Source organism: Lithobates pipiens, unplaced genomic scaffold (assembly GCF_037356315.1).
Source record: "Lithobates pipiens isolate NorthernLeopardFrog02 unplaced genomic scaffold, aLitPip1_a1.2 Scaffold_18, whole genome shotgun sequence".
Classification (NCBI taxonomy): domain Eukaryota; kingdom Metazoa; phylum Chordata; class Amphibia; order Anura; family Ranidae; genus Lithobates; species Lithobates pipiens.
This window is the reverse complement of record NW_027507758.1, coordinates 132,698,854-132,713,097: the sequence shown is the minus strand read 5'-3', so window position 1 is coordinate 132,713,097 and position 14,244 is coordinate 132,698,854. Positions and strand designations below refer to the sequence as shown.

At 41.9% G+C, this 14,244-nt stretch overlaps 1 protein-coding gene across 1 annotated transcript in view; it reads right to left on the bottom strand.

Annotated features, from left to right (window-relative positions):
* Positions 1-14,244, bottom strand: part of KIF26B (kinesin family member 26B) — a 524,156-nt gene that overhangs the window by 57,495 nt on the left and 452,417 nt on the right. The window contains exons 9-10 of the mRNA XM_077486139.1: positions 10,735-10,918; positions 4,196-4,355 (exon numbers count right to left, since the gene is read on the bottom strand). Of these exons, the coding sequence (XP_077342265.1) occupies positions 4,196-4,355; positions 10,735-10,918 (344 nt within the window). The remainder of the gene's footprint in view (positions 1-4,195; positions 4,356-10,734; positions 10,919-14,244) is intronic.

The following is a 14,244-nucleotide window of genomic DNA, read 5'->3' as shown; positions in this document are numbered from 1 at the left end:
AGTTCCACCCAAAAATGGAACTTCCACTTTAAGTGTTGGGGATCCCTTGACATGCCACATTTGGCATGTTATTTGCTTTGGGGGGGTGGAGTGGGTACCCTGTTTTTAGAGGCACCCAGCTCCCACTTCCTCTCTAGCACCACGACGCCGGATGGAAGATCACCTTCCCCTTCCCTCCCTGCAGTCTTCTGGGACACATCACAGATCCCAGAAGATTGCCTGACCAATCACAGCGCACAGTGTGGCTCGCACATGCGCAGTGTGCGCCCGGCTGTGAAGTCACGGCCAGGCGCCCACAGTTAGAATGCCAGCACCATGGAGAGGAGGGCGAGAGGAGTGGGGCTTTGTGGGCCCGCATTGCTGGACCATGGAACAGGTGAGTGTCTGATTAGGTCAGCAGCTACACTTTTTGTAACTGCTGACTTTTAAATGGGTGGAACTCCGATTTAAAATGGATTTTAGTTTCTCTGTACCATGTGATGTACACAACATGCCTACAACTTTGAAGGTGCAAAATTTTTTTTATTATGAGAAAACACAATAGTTAAGACAAAAAAAAGCAGATCTTGAGTATTCATCCTTTAGCCATGAAACTCCAAAATAAGATGTTAAACCAGGGCTCGACAAAACCCGGGCGCCAGGTCGCATTTGCGACTAGAATTAGCGAACTGGCGCCTGGGGCAGCCCAGCTGGGGGTATGCTGTCTCCGCGGACCCCCCCGGCGCGATCGCATCGGGCCGTGCCGCCGGTGGCCGGAAATTTAGCCCCCGGCTTTGAGGCCTTCTACGATCCTATGGTTCCTTCTGGAATCTTCCTTCCCTTTACTCAGAACCCCTAAAAATTATATATATATATATATTATTCTAACAACCTAAAGAATAAAATGGTGGTCGTTGCAATACTGTCTGTCACACCGTATTTGCACAGCGGACTTACAAGCGCACTTTTTTGGGGAAAATGTATTTAATAAAAAAATAAAATAAGACAACAGTAAAGTTAGCCCAATTTTTTTTAATATTGTGAAAGATAATGTTGCGTCGAGTAAATCGATACCAAACATGTCATGCTTCAAAATTGCGCCCGCTCATGTAATGGCGACAAACTTTTACCCTTTAAAATCTCCATAGGCGCCGTTTAAAAAATTCTATAGGTTGCACTTTTTAAGTTACAGAGAAGGTCTGGGGCTAGAATTATTGCTCTCACTCTACCGATCGCAGCGATACCTCACATGTGTGATTTGAACACCGCTTTCATATATGCGTTCGCTTCTGCACGCAAGCTTGGCAGGACAGGGCGCGTTTAAAATATTTTTTTTTTATTTTAACTTTTATTTTTATTTTTTTCACTGTTCTTTAAAAAAAAAAAAAAAATGTGTGTCACTTTTATTCCTATTACAAGGAATGTAAAAATCCCTTGTAATAGAAAAAAGCATGACAGGTCCTCTTGTATATGAGATCTAGGGTCAGAGAGACCTCACATCTCATATTTACACTAAAATGCAATTTAAAAAAAATTTGTCATTTGAAAAAAATAAATAAAATGTCCCTCTAAGAGCTATGGGCAATGACTTGGAGACAGGTGAGGGGCTTGGGGCTACCTTCCCCTCACTCGTCTCCATGTCAGGCCAGGGACAGGTCCAGATCTCCATCACGGACCCGGCTCCTAACTTTTTTAGCTGGCTCCTAGATTCCAAGCAAATTTGTCAACCCCTGTGTTAAACCAATTAACTTTAGAAAAACAATAATTAGATCATTACAGAAGGTCCACCTGTGTACAATCAAAATATCACATGATGTCAATATAAATACAATACACCCATTCTGAAAGGCCACTGAGTATGCAACACCACTAAGCAAACATCATGAAGACCAAAAAGTTTTCCAAATGGGTCATACACAAAGTTGTGGTGAAGTATAGATTAGGGTCTTAAAAAGATGTCTCTTTACCTAAAGCCCAACTCCAGCAAAAGTGCTGCGGCAGCACTGCATTTGCTGATTTAGGTCAAGGGGATTTGTGAGACCTCTTTCACACTGGGGTGGGTTTTAGGCGCTTTTGCGCTGGAAATAGCCTCTGCTAAGCGCCTGAAAATTGCACTTGCAGGACGGGAAAAAAAGTCCTGCAAGCAGCATCTTTGGGGAGGGTTGGACACCCCGGTCCATTGGAATGAATGCAGAAGCGCCGCTTAAACAGCGGTAAAATGGAGCTAAAACGAGCATTGCTTTAGCTCTAACGTGGCCATGACACCAGTGTGAAAGGAGTCTTAGAGAAGATTTACTTCCCTGATCTTCTGCTTCGCTGTGCTGCTAGACCAGTCCCCACAGCATCTTCTCCTTTACACGCCACCAGTCTACGGTCCAGATGTCATCAACACTAATGCAAGTTTCATAGCTCCGTGTTGGATGTGATGATGCTCACAGACAGTCCACTATTTGAGTATAAGGGGGGGTCCTCTGCCAGGGGTGCGGAGGATCAGGTAAGTTAAAGTGCTTCTCCTTTCCCCTCAACAAGGTTCAGAGTTGGGCTTTAACTTTGAACATCCCAATGAGCACCATTACATCCATTATGACAAAAGGAAAAAAAGCCCTTTTAATTCAAAAAAAAGTTTTTAATGCAACAAAACAGGAAAAACACCAAGAGATGAACATTTTTGCAAGACACTTTAAACCCTAACAATTATCCTGTAAGTAAACCATAACTTTGACACATTAGGAGAAGGATCCTTGTTTTCAGGAAAAAAAAACCTATTAGCTAAGAGCCAATAGATTTGAAAATCAGTTACCATACATGCTTGAAAGTAAACATCCTTATAGTATTATTAAAGTGGATTTAATTGAAAAAGTAAAAAACTGTGAGCAGAACACACATGCTTTACAAGTCATGTTAGAAAGTATATATCAGTTGCTCAACACGTGGCCCATTGGCTCTTTGTGTGAGTCTACCACCAGTTGCACACCAGAGGGTAGCAGAACAGCGGTGCTGTATTCCAGCACTTGACACTGAAAAAAACTCTACTGTCAGGCAGAATGATCTACTCCTCACAATATAAGTAAAATCCCAATATCAAGAAGCCATGTCGTTACTTATTACTTTTTTCTCTTTTTACATTTGCATAAACAAGCATTATTGTAAAGTCCCAGTCTCAATAGGGAGAGAGAATGGTGTGAGAGTGTGTAACAGGTTAGTAACCCCCAATGCCAGAAGGTTGCATTTCTCTGTCACTGACCAGCAATGTAGAGAGGGGGAGAGGGGGTGTTTAAACAACACTGCTACTGGCATGCAATTTAAGGGTGGGGGGAAGGGTTAAAAAAAACACTGCCACTGAACAGCAACTAGGGGTGTTAAATATCACTGCACTTTGGAGGCGGGGATAACAGCACTACCACTGACCATCAATTGAAGTTGGGGGATTTAAAGCGGAGGTCCACCCTAAAATGGACCTCCGCTCATCGGAATCCCCCCCCCCTCCGGCGCCACAATCGGCACCTTTCAGGGGGGAGGGGGGTGCAGTTACCTGGATAATCCAGGTAACTGCACCCACTTCCGGGCTAGCTCTCTGCGGAACGAGCGTAGGTTACGCCCCCGTTCCGCAAGCGCCCGCCCCCTTCAGCAAGTGCCCCGCTGCCTGCTGGGAAACACACAGCTCCCAGAGGCAGCGGGGACCGTCCGGATTGCGCCGCGCGGCTCGCGCATGCGCAGTAGGGAACCGGGAAATGAAGCCGAAAGGCTCCATTTCCTGATTCCCATACCCAAGATGGCGGCGGGACCCGGCAGCCGAGCGAGCGATCGGCTTCGGGTGCCGACATCGCGGGCGCGCTGGACAGGTAAGTGTCACTATTTAAAAGTCAGCAGCTGCAGTATTTGTAGCTGCTGGCTTTTAAAAAAAAAAAAAAAAAACGCGGAGTCCCGGTGGACTCCCGCTTTAATAGCACTGCAAATGAGCACCAGTGCAAAAGGGGGTGTTGACATTATTGCCACAATGTGGGGGGGGCATTTAATAGTACTGTCACTGACCACTCTAGGTCAAGATAATTTTGGGTGTTATTATAAAGTATGATTTCCATATTTTCAGTTTTTAAAAAAAAAGTAGGTACAATTTGTTTCCTAAGATATATTTTAAAAATTTCAAATATGATTAGGGTCAAGCAATGTTTTTGATATGCAGTATATGTAGAGAAAGGCTGATTAAGTTGCTTACTTGTAAGGTATGTGTTTGCTGCCATTCACCAGTGCTAGAATGACATTGCCAAGAGCAGACAGTGAGAGACACAAGCTTGTGTTTCCATCTCTATTCTTGCTCTGCACCTTCACGCAGCTTCCCAAATCAATAAGATGCAATCGACTCCGGCCTCCTGACACTGCAGAGAGAATGGAAAATTAGTTATGTTTCAAAAACTGTAGATTGGTTTTGCTATGTTTGATAACTGTATTTCCTAAAAGTTTTTCTCTTTTTATACTATTTGACAAATATGCATTTAGATTTAATTTAAGCCTCAAATAATTTCAGTAGAACAATGTATAGCTTACCATATTGCGCAAATTTCAACCTCAGTTTCTCAGGTCAAATTTGTTCCCTCCCATGCCTCACTATTGATCCACAAGTATAAAAGGTAGATTCAATCACTAAAACTGTCTAAAAAGTCATATCAGCAGTTTGATTAACTTAAAATGACATCATGTTACTAGCTTAGGTTGGTAGGTATGAATACATCTAGAAAATTATATTTAGTTTGCTAAATCACTGTATATAATAAAGAATTGCAATTTTTAAACAAAATACTTGTTTTCTACTTTATCCATTCTTTATTGCATCTAAGTTTTTATTTATTACAGCCTCTTGGAAGTCAAATCCAATCTATGTGCATGTACTCCAGTGATATCTGCTAAGTATTTCTCAGAGTGTGTTTTCAGATGGTAACAAAATGAAATCATGTCTGTTTAAGATTTGTTGAAATAACCACTTCTCCAGTCTAGCCTAGATGACAACCCAGGAGATGAGTTGAGAAAAGAGTGTCTGCTTGGAGGAACTACCAGGTATAATTTTAATGAGAGCTTCAGATTATAAACTTTGAAAATAACTTTAGGGCCCTTTCACACGGGCTGTCCGATCAGGTGGACCCTCCAGTCTCATCTATGGAGCAGCAGATGTCAGTGGACACATGTTTGCTAACACCTGCCGCCATTGGAATTCGATCCTGTCCGCCAAAAACATACAGATGGCGGTCCATTTCCATCTGATTTCCCCACAGAGGAGAGCAGGGTGTGTGTCTGAAGTGGACATGGTCCCTTCATCCACCTGCTCAGTAGGGGTCAGCGGAGCGATCCCCTGTTGAGCAAGCAGATTCTGATAAGTGGAGGCACTCGTGTAAAAGGGGCCTTAAAATGACAAAACATAACACTTATATTTTAGGTATTGGGTTTACATACAATATAGCTTGAGAAAAAAGATAGCATAATAAATGTAGAGAATGTTGCTCGTCAAGCGTAATCACAAATATAGGATTGTCACAGAATGAACTGTACACAATTTGCACCATACAAATATCAAAATTGGACCACACACGAGACAATATACATAACCATCTATCTATCCACATACAAATTAGCATCAGCATAATTTCTTACATACGTAATTTGCCCTGAGGGTTAAATATGCCATAAATATTTCTATGTCTTACTGCAGTCTCATTAGATTGTAAAATTTTGAAAAAAATACAAGATATTACCTTGACTGATAATAATAGAGTGTTTTTTAATTACATGGTACACAAAAGATGGAATGGCCATTACATTACACTAGGTTCCTAATAATTCTCAATGAGATATCTGATTGGCTATAAAAAAATCACAATATATCATTACATTTAGCACTCCATATAATTACCCTCATTACTATGGTATTAAATAAGCTTTGCATTGTTAAAATGCCTTGGTGTGGATATACAAGAAACTTTGGTAGTTTAACCACTTTCAGACCGGACCATTTTGCTGGTAAATGACCAGAGGTCTTTTTATACTTTGGCACTGCGCTGCTTTAACTGGTAATTGCGCGGTCATGCAATGTTGTACCCAAACAAAATTTGCGTCCTTTTCTTCCCACAAATAGAGCTTTCTTTTGATGGTATTTGATTGCCTCTGCGATTTTTATTTTTTGCGATATAAACGTAAAAAGACCGCAAATTTTGAAAAAAAATGATATTTTCTACTTTTTGTTATTAGAAAAATCCAATAAACTCAATTTTAGTCATACATTTAAGCCAAAATGTATTCAGCCACATGTCTTTGGTAAAAAAAAAGTCAATAATTGTATATTTATTGGTTTGCGCAAAAGTTGTCACATCTACAAACTAAGGTACGTTTTCTGGAATTTACGCAGCTTTTAGTTTACGACTGCCTATCTCATTTCTTGAGGTGCTAAAATGGCAGGGCAGTACAAAACCCCCCCAAATGACCCCATTTTGGAAAGTAGACCCCCTAAGGAAATTGATAAGAGGCATGTTGAGCCCATTGAATATTTTTTTTTTTTTTTACACAAAGTTGTCACTAAATGATATATTGCTCACACATGCTATGGGCATATGTGAAATGACACCCCAAAATAAATTCTGCTGCTTCTCTTGAGTACGGGGATACCACATATGTGGGACTTTTTGGGAGCCTAGCCGCGTACGGGGCCCCGAAAACCAAGCACCGCCTTCAGGCTTTCTAAGGGCGTAAATTTTTGAGTTCACTTCTCACTACCTATTACAGTTTTGAAGGCCATAAAATGCCAAGATGGCACAAAACCCCCACAAATGACCCCATTTTAGAAAGTAGACACCCCAAGCTATTTGCTGAGAGGCATGTTGAGTTCATGGAATATTTTATATTTTGCCACAAGTTGCGGGAAAATTACAAACTTTTTTTTTTTTTTTTTTTTTCAAAGTTGTCACTAAATGATATATTGCTCATGCATGCCATGGGCATATGTGAAATGACACCCCAAAATAAATTCTGCTGCTTCTCCTGAGTACGGAGATACCACATATGTGGGACTTTTTGGGAGCCTAGCCGCGTACGGGGCCCCGAAAACCAAGCACCGCCTTCAGGCTTTCTAAGGGCGTAAATTTTTGAGTTCACTTCTCACTACCTATTACAGTTTTGAAGGCCATAAAATGCCAAGATGGCACAAAACCCCCACAAATGACCCCATTTTAGAAAGTAGACACCCCAAGCTATTTGCTGAGAGGCATGTTGAGTCCATGGAATATTTTATATTTTGCCACAAGTTGCGGGAAAATTACAAACTTTTTTTTTTTTTTTTCACAAAGTTGTCACTAAATGATATATTGCTCACGCATGCCATGGGCATATGTGAAATGACACCCCAAAATAAATTCTGCTGCTTCTCCTGAGTACGGGGATACCACATATGTGGGACTTTTTGGGAGCCTAGCCGCGTACGGGGCCCCGAAAACCAAGCACCGCCTTCAGGCTTTCTAAGGGCGTTACAGTTTTGAAGGCCATAAAATGCCAAGATGGCACAAACCCCCCCCAAATGACCCCATTTTGGAAAGTAGACACCCCTAAATTTAGGGGTACACTAGTGAGACTAGGTAATAAATGGCGGGTGCCCTGAAACTATAAAAAAATAACTAACCAACCAGCGTCACCTGTAACAGTTATATGGTGATCACTGGTGAAAGGGTTAACTAGGGGGCAATCAGGGGGCTTTATGCGGTAGTATATGGGGGTCCCTGGTGCTATAAAAAGCTGCGGCGAACCTAAATACCTACCTGCCTAACTAGCGTCACCTGTGACACTAATACAGCGATCAGAAAAACGATCGCTTATTAGGCTGGGTTCACACTGGAGCGATGCGGGAACGCCACGAATGCTCGGCGGGTTCCCGCATCGCATGCCTCCCGGTGGCAGTTCACACTGCCCTATGCGAACTGCTGGGAGTGTCAGTGAAATGTTAATGACACCCCCAGATCAGTTCGCATATCGCAGTGCGATCTGCAAACTTGGATCGCATGGTGTGAACACCCATGCGATCCGATTCTGCTGCGGACCAAAAAAAGGGTCCCGTGCGAGTTTGCGGCGGGTGCGGCGGGTGCGACACGAATTCAGCCATACTATCTGTATAGCTGAACTCGAATCGCACAGAGATCGGATGTGATTTGCACTGCAGTGCGGTGCGAATCACATCCGTTCTCATAAACCGCTGCAATGTGAACCCAGCCTTAGTGACACTGGCGACGGGGGGTGATCACGGGGTTAAACCTTTATTGGGGGGGTTAGGGGGGTACCTTAGAACTAAAGGGGGCTAACCCTAACTGCCCTAACAGTTATTAGTCACAAATGACACCCGCCGGGTGATCAGGGGGTTAAACCTTTATTAGGTAATAAATGGCGGGTGCCCTGAAACTATAAAAAAATAACTAACCAACCAGCGTCACCTGTAACAGTTATATGGTGATCACAGGTGAAAGGGTTAACTAGGGGGCAATCAGGGGGCTTTATGCGGTAGTATATGGGGGTCCCTGGCGCTATAAAAAGCTGCGGCGAACCTAAATACCTACCTGCCTAACTAGCGTCACCTGTGACACTAATACGGCGATCAGAAAAATGATCGCTTATTAGGCTGGGTTCACACTGGAGCGATGCGGAAACGCCGCAAATCCGCGGCGGGTTCCCGCATCGCATGCCTCCCGGCGGCAGTTCACACTGCCCTATGCGAACTGCTGGGAGTGTCAGTGAAATGTTACTGACACCCCCAGATCAGTTCGCATATCGCAGTGCGATCTGCAAACTCGGATCGCATGGTGTGAACACCCATGCGATCCGATTCTGCTGCGGGCCAAAAAAAGGGTCCCGTGCGAATTTGCGGCGGGTGTGGCGGGTGCGGCGAATGGCTGAACTCGAATCGCACAGAGATCGGATGTGATTTGCACTGCAGTGCGGTGCGAATCACATTCGTTCTCATAAACCGCTGCAATGTGAACCCAGCCTTAGTGACACTGGCGACGGGGGGTGATCACGGGGTTAAACCTTTATTGGGGGGGTTAGGGGGGTACATTAGAACTAAAGGGGGCTAACCCTAACTGCCCTAACAGTTATTACAGTCACAAATTACACCAATGCAAAAAAAAAAAAAAAAAAAATGACATTGGTGTCACTGTGACTGGGGGGCAGGGGTAATTGGGGGGGTGATCGGGGGGGGGGTGTGAGTGTGCCTGGCATGTTCTACTGTGTGTGTAGAGTGTTGGTGCAACTCACCGATCCGCTCTCCTCCGTGTCGGAACGAAAAATACCGACACGGAGGAGAGAATACATCACTTCCTCTCCTGTGTTTACATTACAGGAGAGGAAGTGATGTCACGGGGGATTCCTATTCGTCGGGAGCGATCGCGAGGGGGTGGCCATGAATGAATGGCCGCCCCCTCGTCCCGGATCGCTCCCGGACGAAAACCGACCGCCGCAGGCACCGGGCGGGGGCCCGATCGGGCCCCCGACCCGCGGGAGGCAAGGGACGTACATGTACGCCAATATGCCTGCCCGTGCCATGCTGTCGACGTACATCGTCGTGCGGCGGTCGGCAACTGGTTAATAAGTCCAAAATCAACTAAGTCCACTTATGCTGTTGTTGAGCTTTCAGCAGCAAAGGCAAATAAACAAAACAATATATGTAACAAAGAATTAAATGAAAATATATTCTCATTGGTAAGGAAAGCAAATCTCAGCATTTCTCATTTGAATACAATTAATCCTATATTTTTTCCATCAACTTCATTCTTGCTTCTTTCAGTAAACCACATTATTTATGCTAATGTTTGACTTCTGTCACTTAAAAAAAGACTCTGTTTTCCTATCGTACATAAATTGTCTGAAATGACCCAATCAGCTTCTAACTGAAGCTAGTTCAATTAAACTTTGGCAAAAAACAAACATAAAAAAAACCCTGAAAGCTGATTGGTTTCTATGCAGAGTTGCACAAGATTTTGCACACTACAGTTTTAGTAAATCAACCCTATAGTGTTGTATATCTGGGCACAGCTATGTGTTAAATTAGTGATAATTAAATATTGAAATAAGTAATTATTGTGAAAACAGCATTTAATTGAAAAGGATGTTGCAGAAAAAATGCTAATGACATAAAATAAAATAGATCTAATGCACACCACATTTGTATGGTAAAGGAGAATGAGGCTTAGGTCCATGTGATCACTAAACGCCAAAGACTCATTAGTATATAAAGCCAAGCAAGAAAACATTTTTAAAAACACTAAAATAAAATAAAAATATTAAAAAAGGGGCAGACTTGATGGACCACTAGGTATTTTCTGTTGTCACTCTTCTATGTCTCCACGTATATGTTTCTATGTTTACTATTATGCTTCCGCACTCTTGTTTCAGAACAAGCAGTATGGATGACTCTGACCATAGACAATAGACCCTGAATTGAAAGCAACAGCAGGCAAATGACCACATTCAGAAACTTGATCAGACCACAGGTATATAAAGTCCAGTATGTACAGCAATATACTACACCTTTGACTTATTTTGCAATGGATTTTTCACAGCTGCTATTTAGGAAAGGTGTCGTTTTTTTTTTACCTAGATATGTATGTATCATTACCAGTAATAATATAAAACTGTAATTACATAGGGTTATGACAACAAAGCCAAACATATCAGATGGATATCAGGTGAAAATTAGTTCTTATAAAATAGTAGAGATAGACTTCTACTTACTGCCTCCTTTTCCACTCTTTTCCATCCGATACTGATAAATGTGCAATGTAAATAGCATATGAGAATTTCTGTGGTCATCTTCATCACAGTCCCGTTGGCTACTTTTGCGTGAGGCAATGGCTGCGTCCAGGAAAAAGGCAGCTTTCTCAGCTGTGGGGGCCCTCAACTCACTCTGGTTCTGCAGCTGAAAATGTAAAAATTTAATTTTTATAGTATACGACAATTACATTAATGTAGGAGATAGAGGCACCACATCTTTTATATGCACCAGCACATATGTCAGAGAACCCTTAGTTAATGGCTCACGTATGATGTTCTCATCTACAGTGGTTAAAGTAGTTCTAAGGGCAGAAGGTTTTCTCTGCATTAAGGTAAAAAAAAACACTTTTGTGTGCTCCCCCCACCAGCTCCAATTATACTTACCTAATATTTAAAATAGGATTGTGGAGGGAGGGTGAATAAGATTATAATGGGGAAGACAGATCAGGCAGGGGACAGTGATAAGAAGGTTCCCATGCTACAAATAACCATTGGAAATGGTACAATTTGTACTAAAATAAAACAAAAATATGCAAAATACATGTGCAAAATGTAACAATGAATTAAAGTGTTTTTTTTCACCAATGCAAGAAGTCTGACAAGCAAAATAGGTGAGTTAGAAGCTTTGGTGCACAAAGTGAGTGTGAAAGAGGACCAAGTTGATGGGAAGTGTGATGACGATGAGGAATTATGGGTGGAACTGTTCATGGGTGTGCGTACTACAAATGTCATCATTGGAGTTTGTTATAGACCTTCCAGTGTTAATGAGGAGGTGGAGACTCTGCTCCTTATAGAGATATAAAGGGCTGAAAGGGCTGGGACAGTGTTAATAATGAGGGATTTTAACAACCTGGAAATTGAATAGAGTAATGGCACTGCTGGAACAGTTAAAGGTCAGAAATATAGTAACCTATTACAAGACAGGTTTATGGTCCAGTTCATAGAGGTCTCAGTTAGGAATGATGCTCTGCTGGGCCTGGTAATCTCAAACCATGCAGAGCTTATTACTAATGCTCCTATAAAAGAATATCTGGGTAGCAGTGACCATAACATGATTTCATTTAATGTTATCGGTAAACAACAAACACTTACTGGAAAGATAAAAACACCTAACTTTAAGAGAGCAACATTTCCAAGGATGAGGGCTACTCTCCAAGTGTTAGACTGGGAGGGAATAATGACATTGATGGATACAGGGAATTCTTCAAAAAGACTGTGTGTGAACACACTGCAAAGTAAATTCCTATGGGCAATAAGTTTAAAAGGCTCATGCCAAAGTTGAAAAAGCTATAAATAATAATAAGAGCTGTTAAAAAATATAAAAATAAAAGGAACACTATCATCTTTTAAATGTTACAAGAAATACAACAGAATATGTAAAAAGGAAATCAAACGAGCGACAGATTGCAAAGGACAGTAGGACAAACCCCCAAAAAATCTTCACATATATTAATAGTAAAAAGGTCAGTTCTGAGCATGTAAGCCTTTTACAAAATAATCCAGAGTGGGTGACTGGGGACAAAGAGAAGAAACATTTTTTAAATACCTTCTGCAGCTCTGTGTATACAAAGGAGCATGAGGGAGTTCATGTCCATAATGGGGATGGTATTGACACAGCCCCAAATGATCCACAATGGCTCAAAATTGATATGGACCAGATGGCATACACCCACGGATCCTAAAATAATTGAGCTCAAACATTTCAAAGCTATTGTTTCCATTTTTAGGGACTCTTTAATCACTAAGATAGTATCACGGGATTCGCATAAGACCGATGTGGTGCCTATTTTTAAAAAGGGATCAAAGCCTTTACCAAGTAACTATAGACCTGTTAGTTTAACTTTTATAGTTGGGAAGATACTGGAGAGTTTAATAAATATATAATAAAAGACCACATAGATGAGTTCTTATTGGAAAAAAAATTAAGCAACAGACAGCATGGATTAATGAAAGACAGAAGTTGCAAGACAAATCTGATTTTTTTTGGAGGAGTTACCGTAAGTAAAACCTGATGTCTCCAACTTACAGGCCAACCTCAATGCATTGTTTAATTGGGCAACTATGTGGTAAAAGAGGTTTAATATTGATAAATGTAAATGTATGCACTTAGGAGCTAAGAATATGCATGCATCATACATACTAGGGGGAGTACAGCTGCGGGAGAAGGATTTGGTGTTCTAGTACCCTGTTTCCCCGAAAATAAGACCTAGCGTGATTGTCGGTGATGGCTGCAATATAAGCCCTACCCCCCAAACAAGCCCTAGTTAAAGTCTTTGTAGGTCTTATTTTCAGGGTAGGGCTTATTTTCAGGGAAACAGGGTAGGGCTTATTTGGGGGGTAGGGCTTATATTGCAGCCATCACCGACAATCACGCTAGGTCTTATTTTCGGGGAAACAGGGTATATCATACACTTAGTAATGTCATGCAATGACAAGTTGCAGTTTCCGAGCATAATCCTTTCTTGTATTAAGAGAGGTATGGACTCAAGAGAGAGAGAGAGATAATTTTGCCCCTGTACAAATCATTAGTAATAACTCATCTGAAATATGCAGTTCAGTTTTGGGCACAGTTCTCAAAAAAAGATATTGGGGAACTGGAAAAAGTGCAGAGAAGAGCAACTAAACTTATAAGAGGCATGGAGGAACTAAGCTATGAGGAAGGATTAGAGGAATTGAATTTATCCTCTCTTGAGAAGAGGTGATTGAGGGGGATATGATCAACATGTAATGTATAAATACATAATTGGTCCAAATAGTGAAATTTGTGTTGAGTTATTCACTTTAAGGTCATCACAGAGCACAAGGGAGTACACTTTACATTTAGAGGAAAAGAGATTTAATCTTCAAATACTGAGGGGCAGTAAGAGCTGTGAAAATGTGCAATAGACTCCCTCAAGAGCTGGTTCTCTCCAGCTCAGTGGATTGCTTTACAGAAGACCTGGATTCTTTCCCAAATGTACATAATATAACTGGATATTAATATTTATGGGTAAAGTTGATTCAGAGAACATACTATTGCCTCTTGGGGGGTCAGAAACTATTTTTTTCCCCTGCTGGAGTAAACTGGATCATGCTTGGCTGTTTTTCTTGCCTTCCTCTGGATCAACTGTGGGTATAGGATTGTAAATTTTTTCCCTTTTATTGGTTAAACTAGATGGATGTCTGTTTTTTTTTAACCAGACTAACTATGTAACAATGTAACTGTACCTGAACCTGATTTCAATCAAGTGCTGTGCCTGAGTGTCTCTTTTTGCTCTCTCCCTCCTCAAAAGGCAGATCAATAATGCCGGGAGCCATGGGCTCCTGCTGCTGTCAATCAAATCCTGTGTCAAAGGAGCAGGGGTTGGGGCCGAGCCACGCTGTCTTTGTCCATGGGATCTATGTCTATATGTCTATGGTTGGGATCAAGCCTGCAGTATTGCCACCATAAGATGCCGCTTCCTATGGTGGCAATACTGCAGGCTAGGTAAC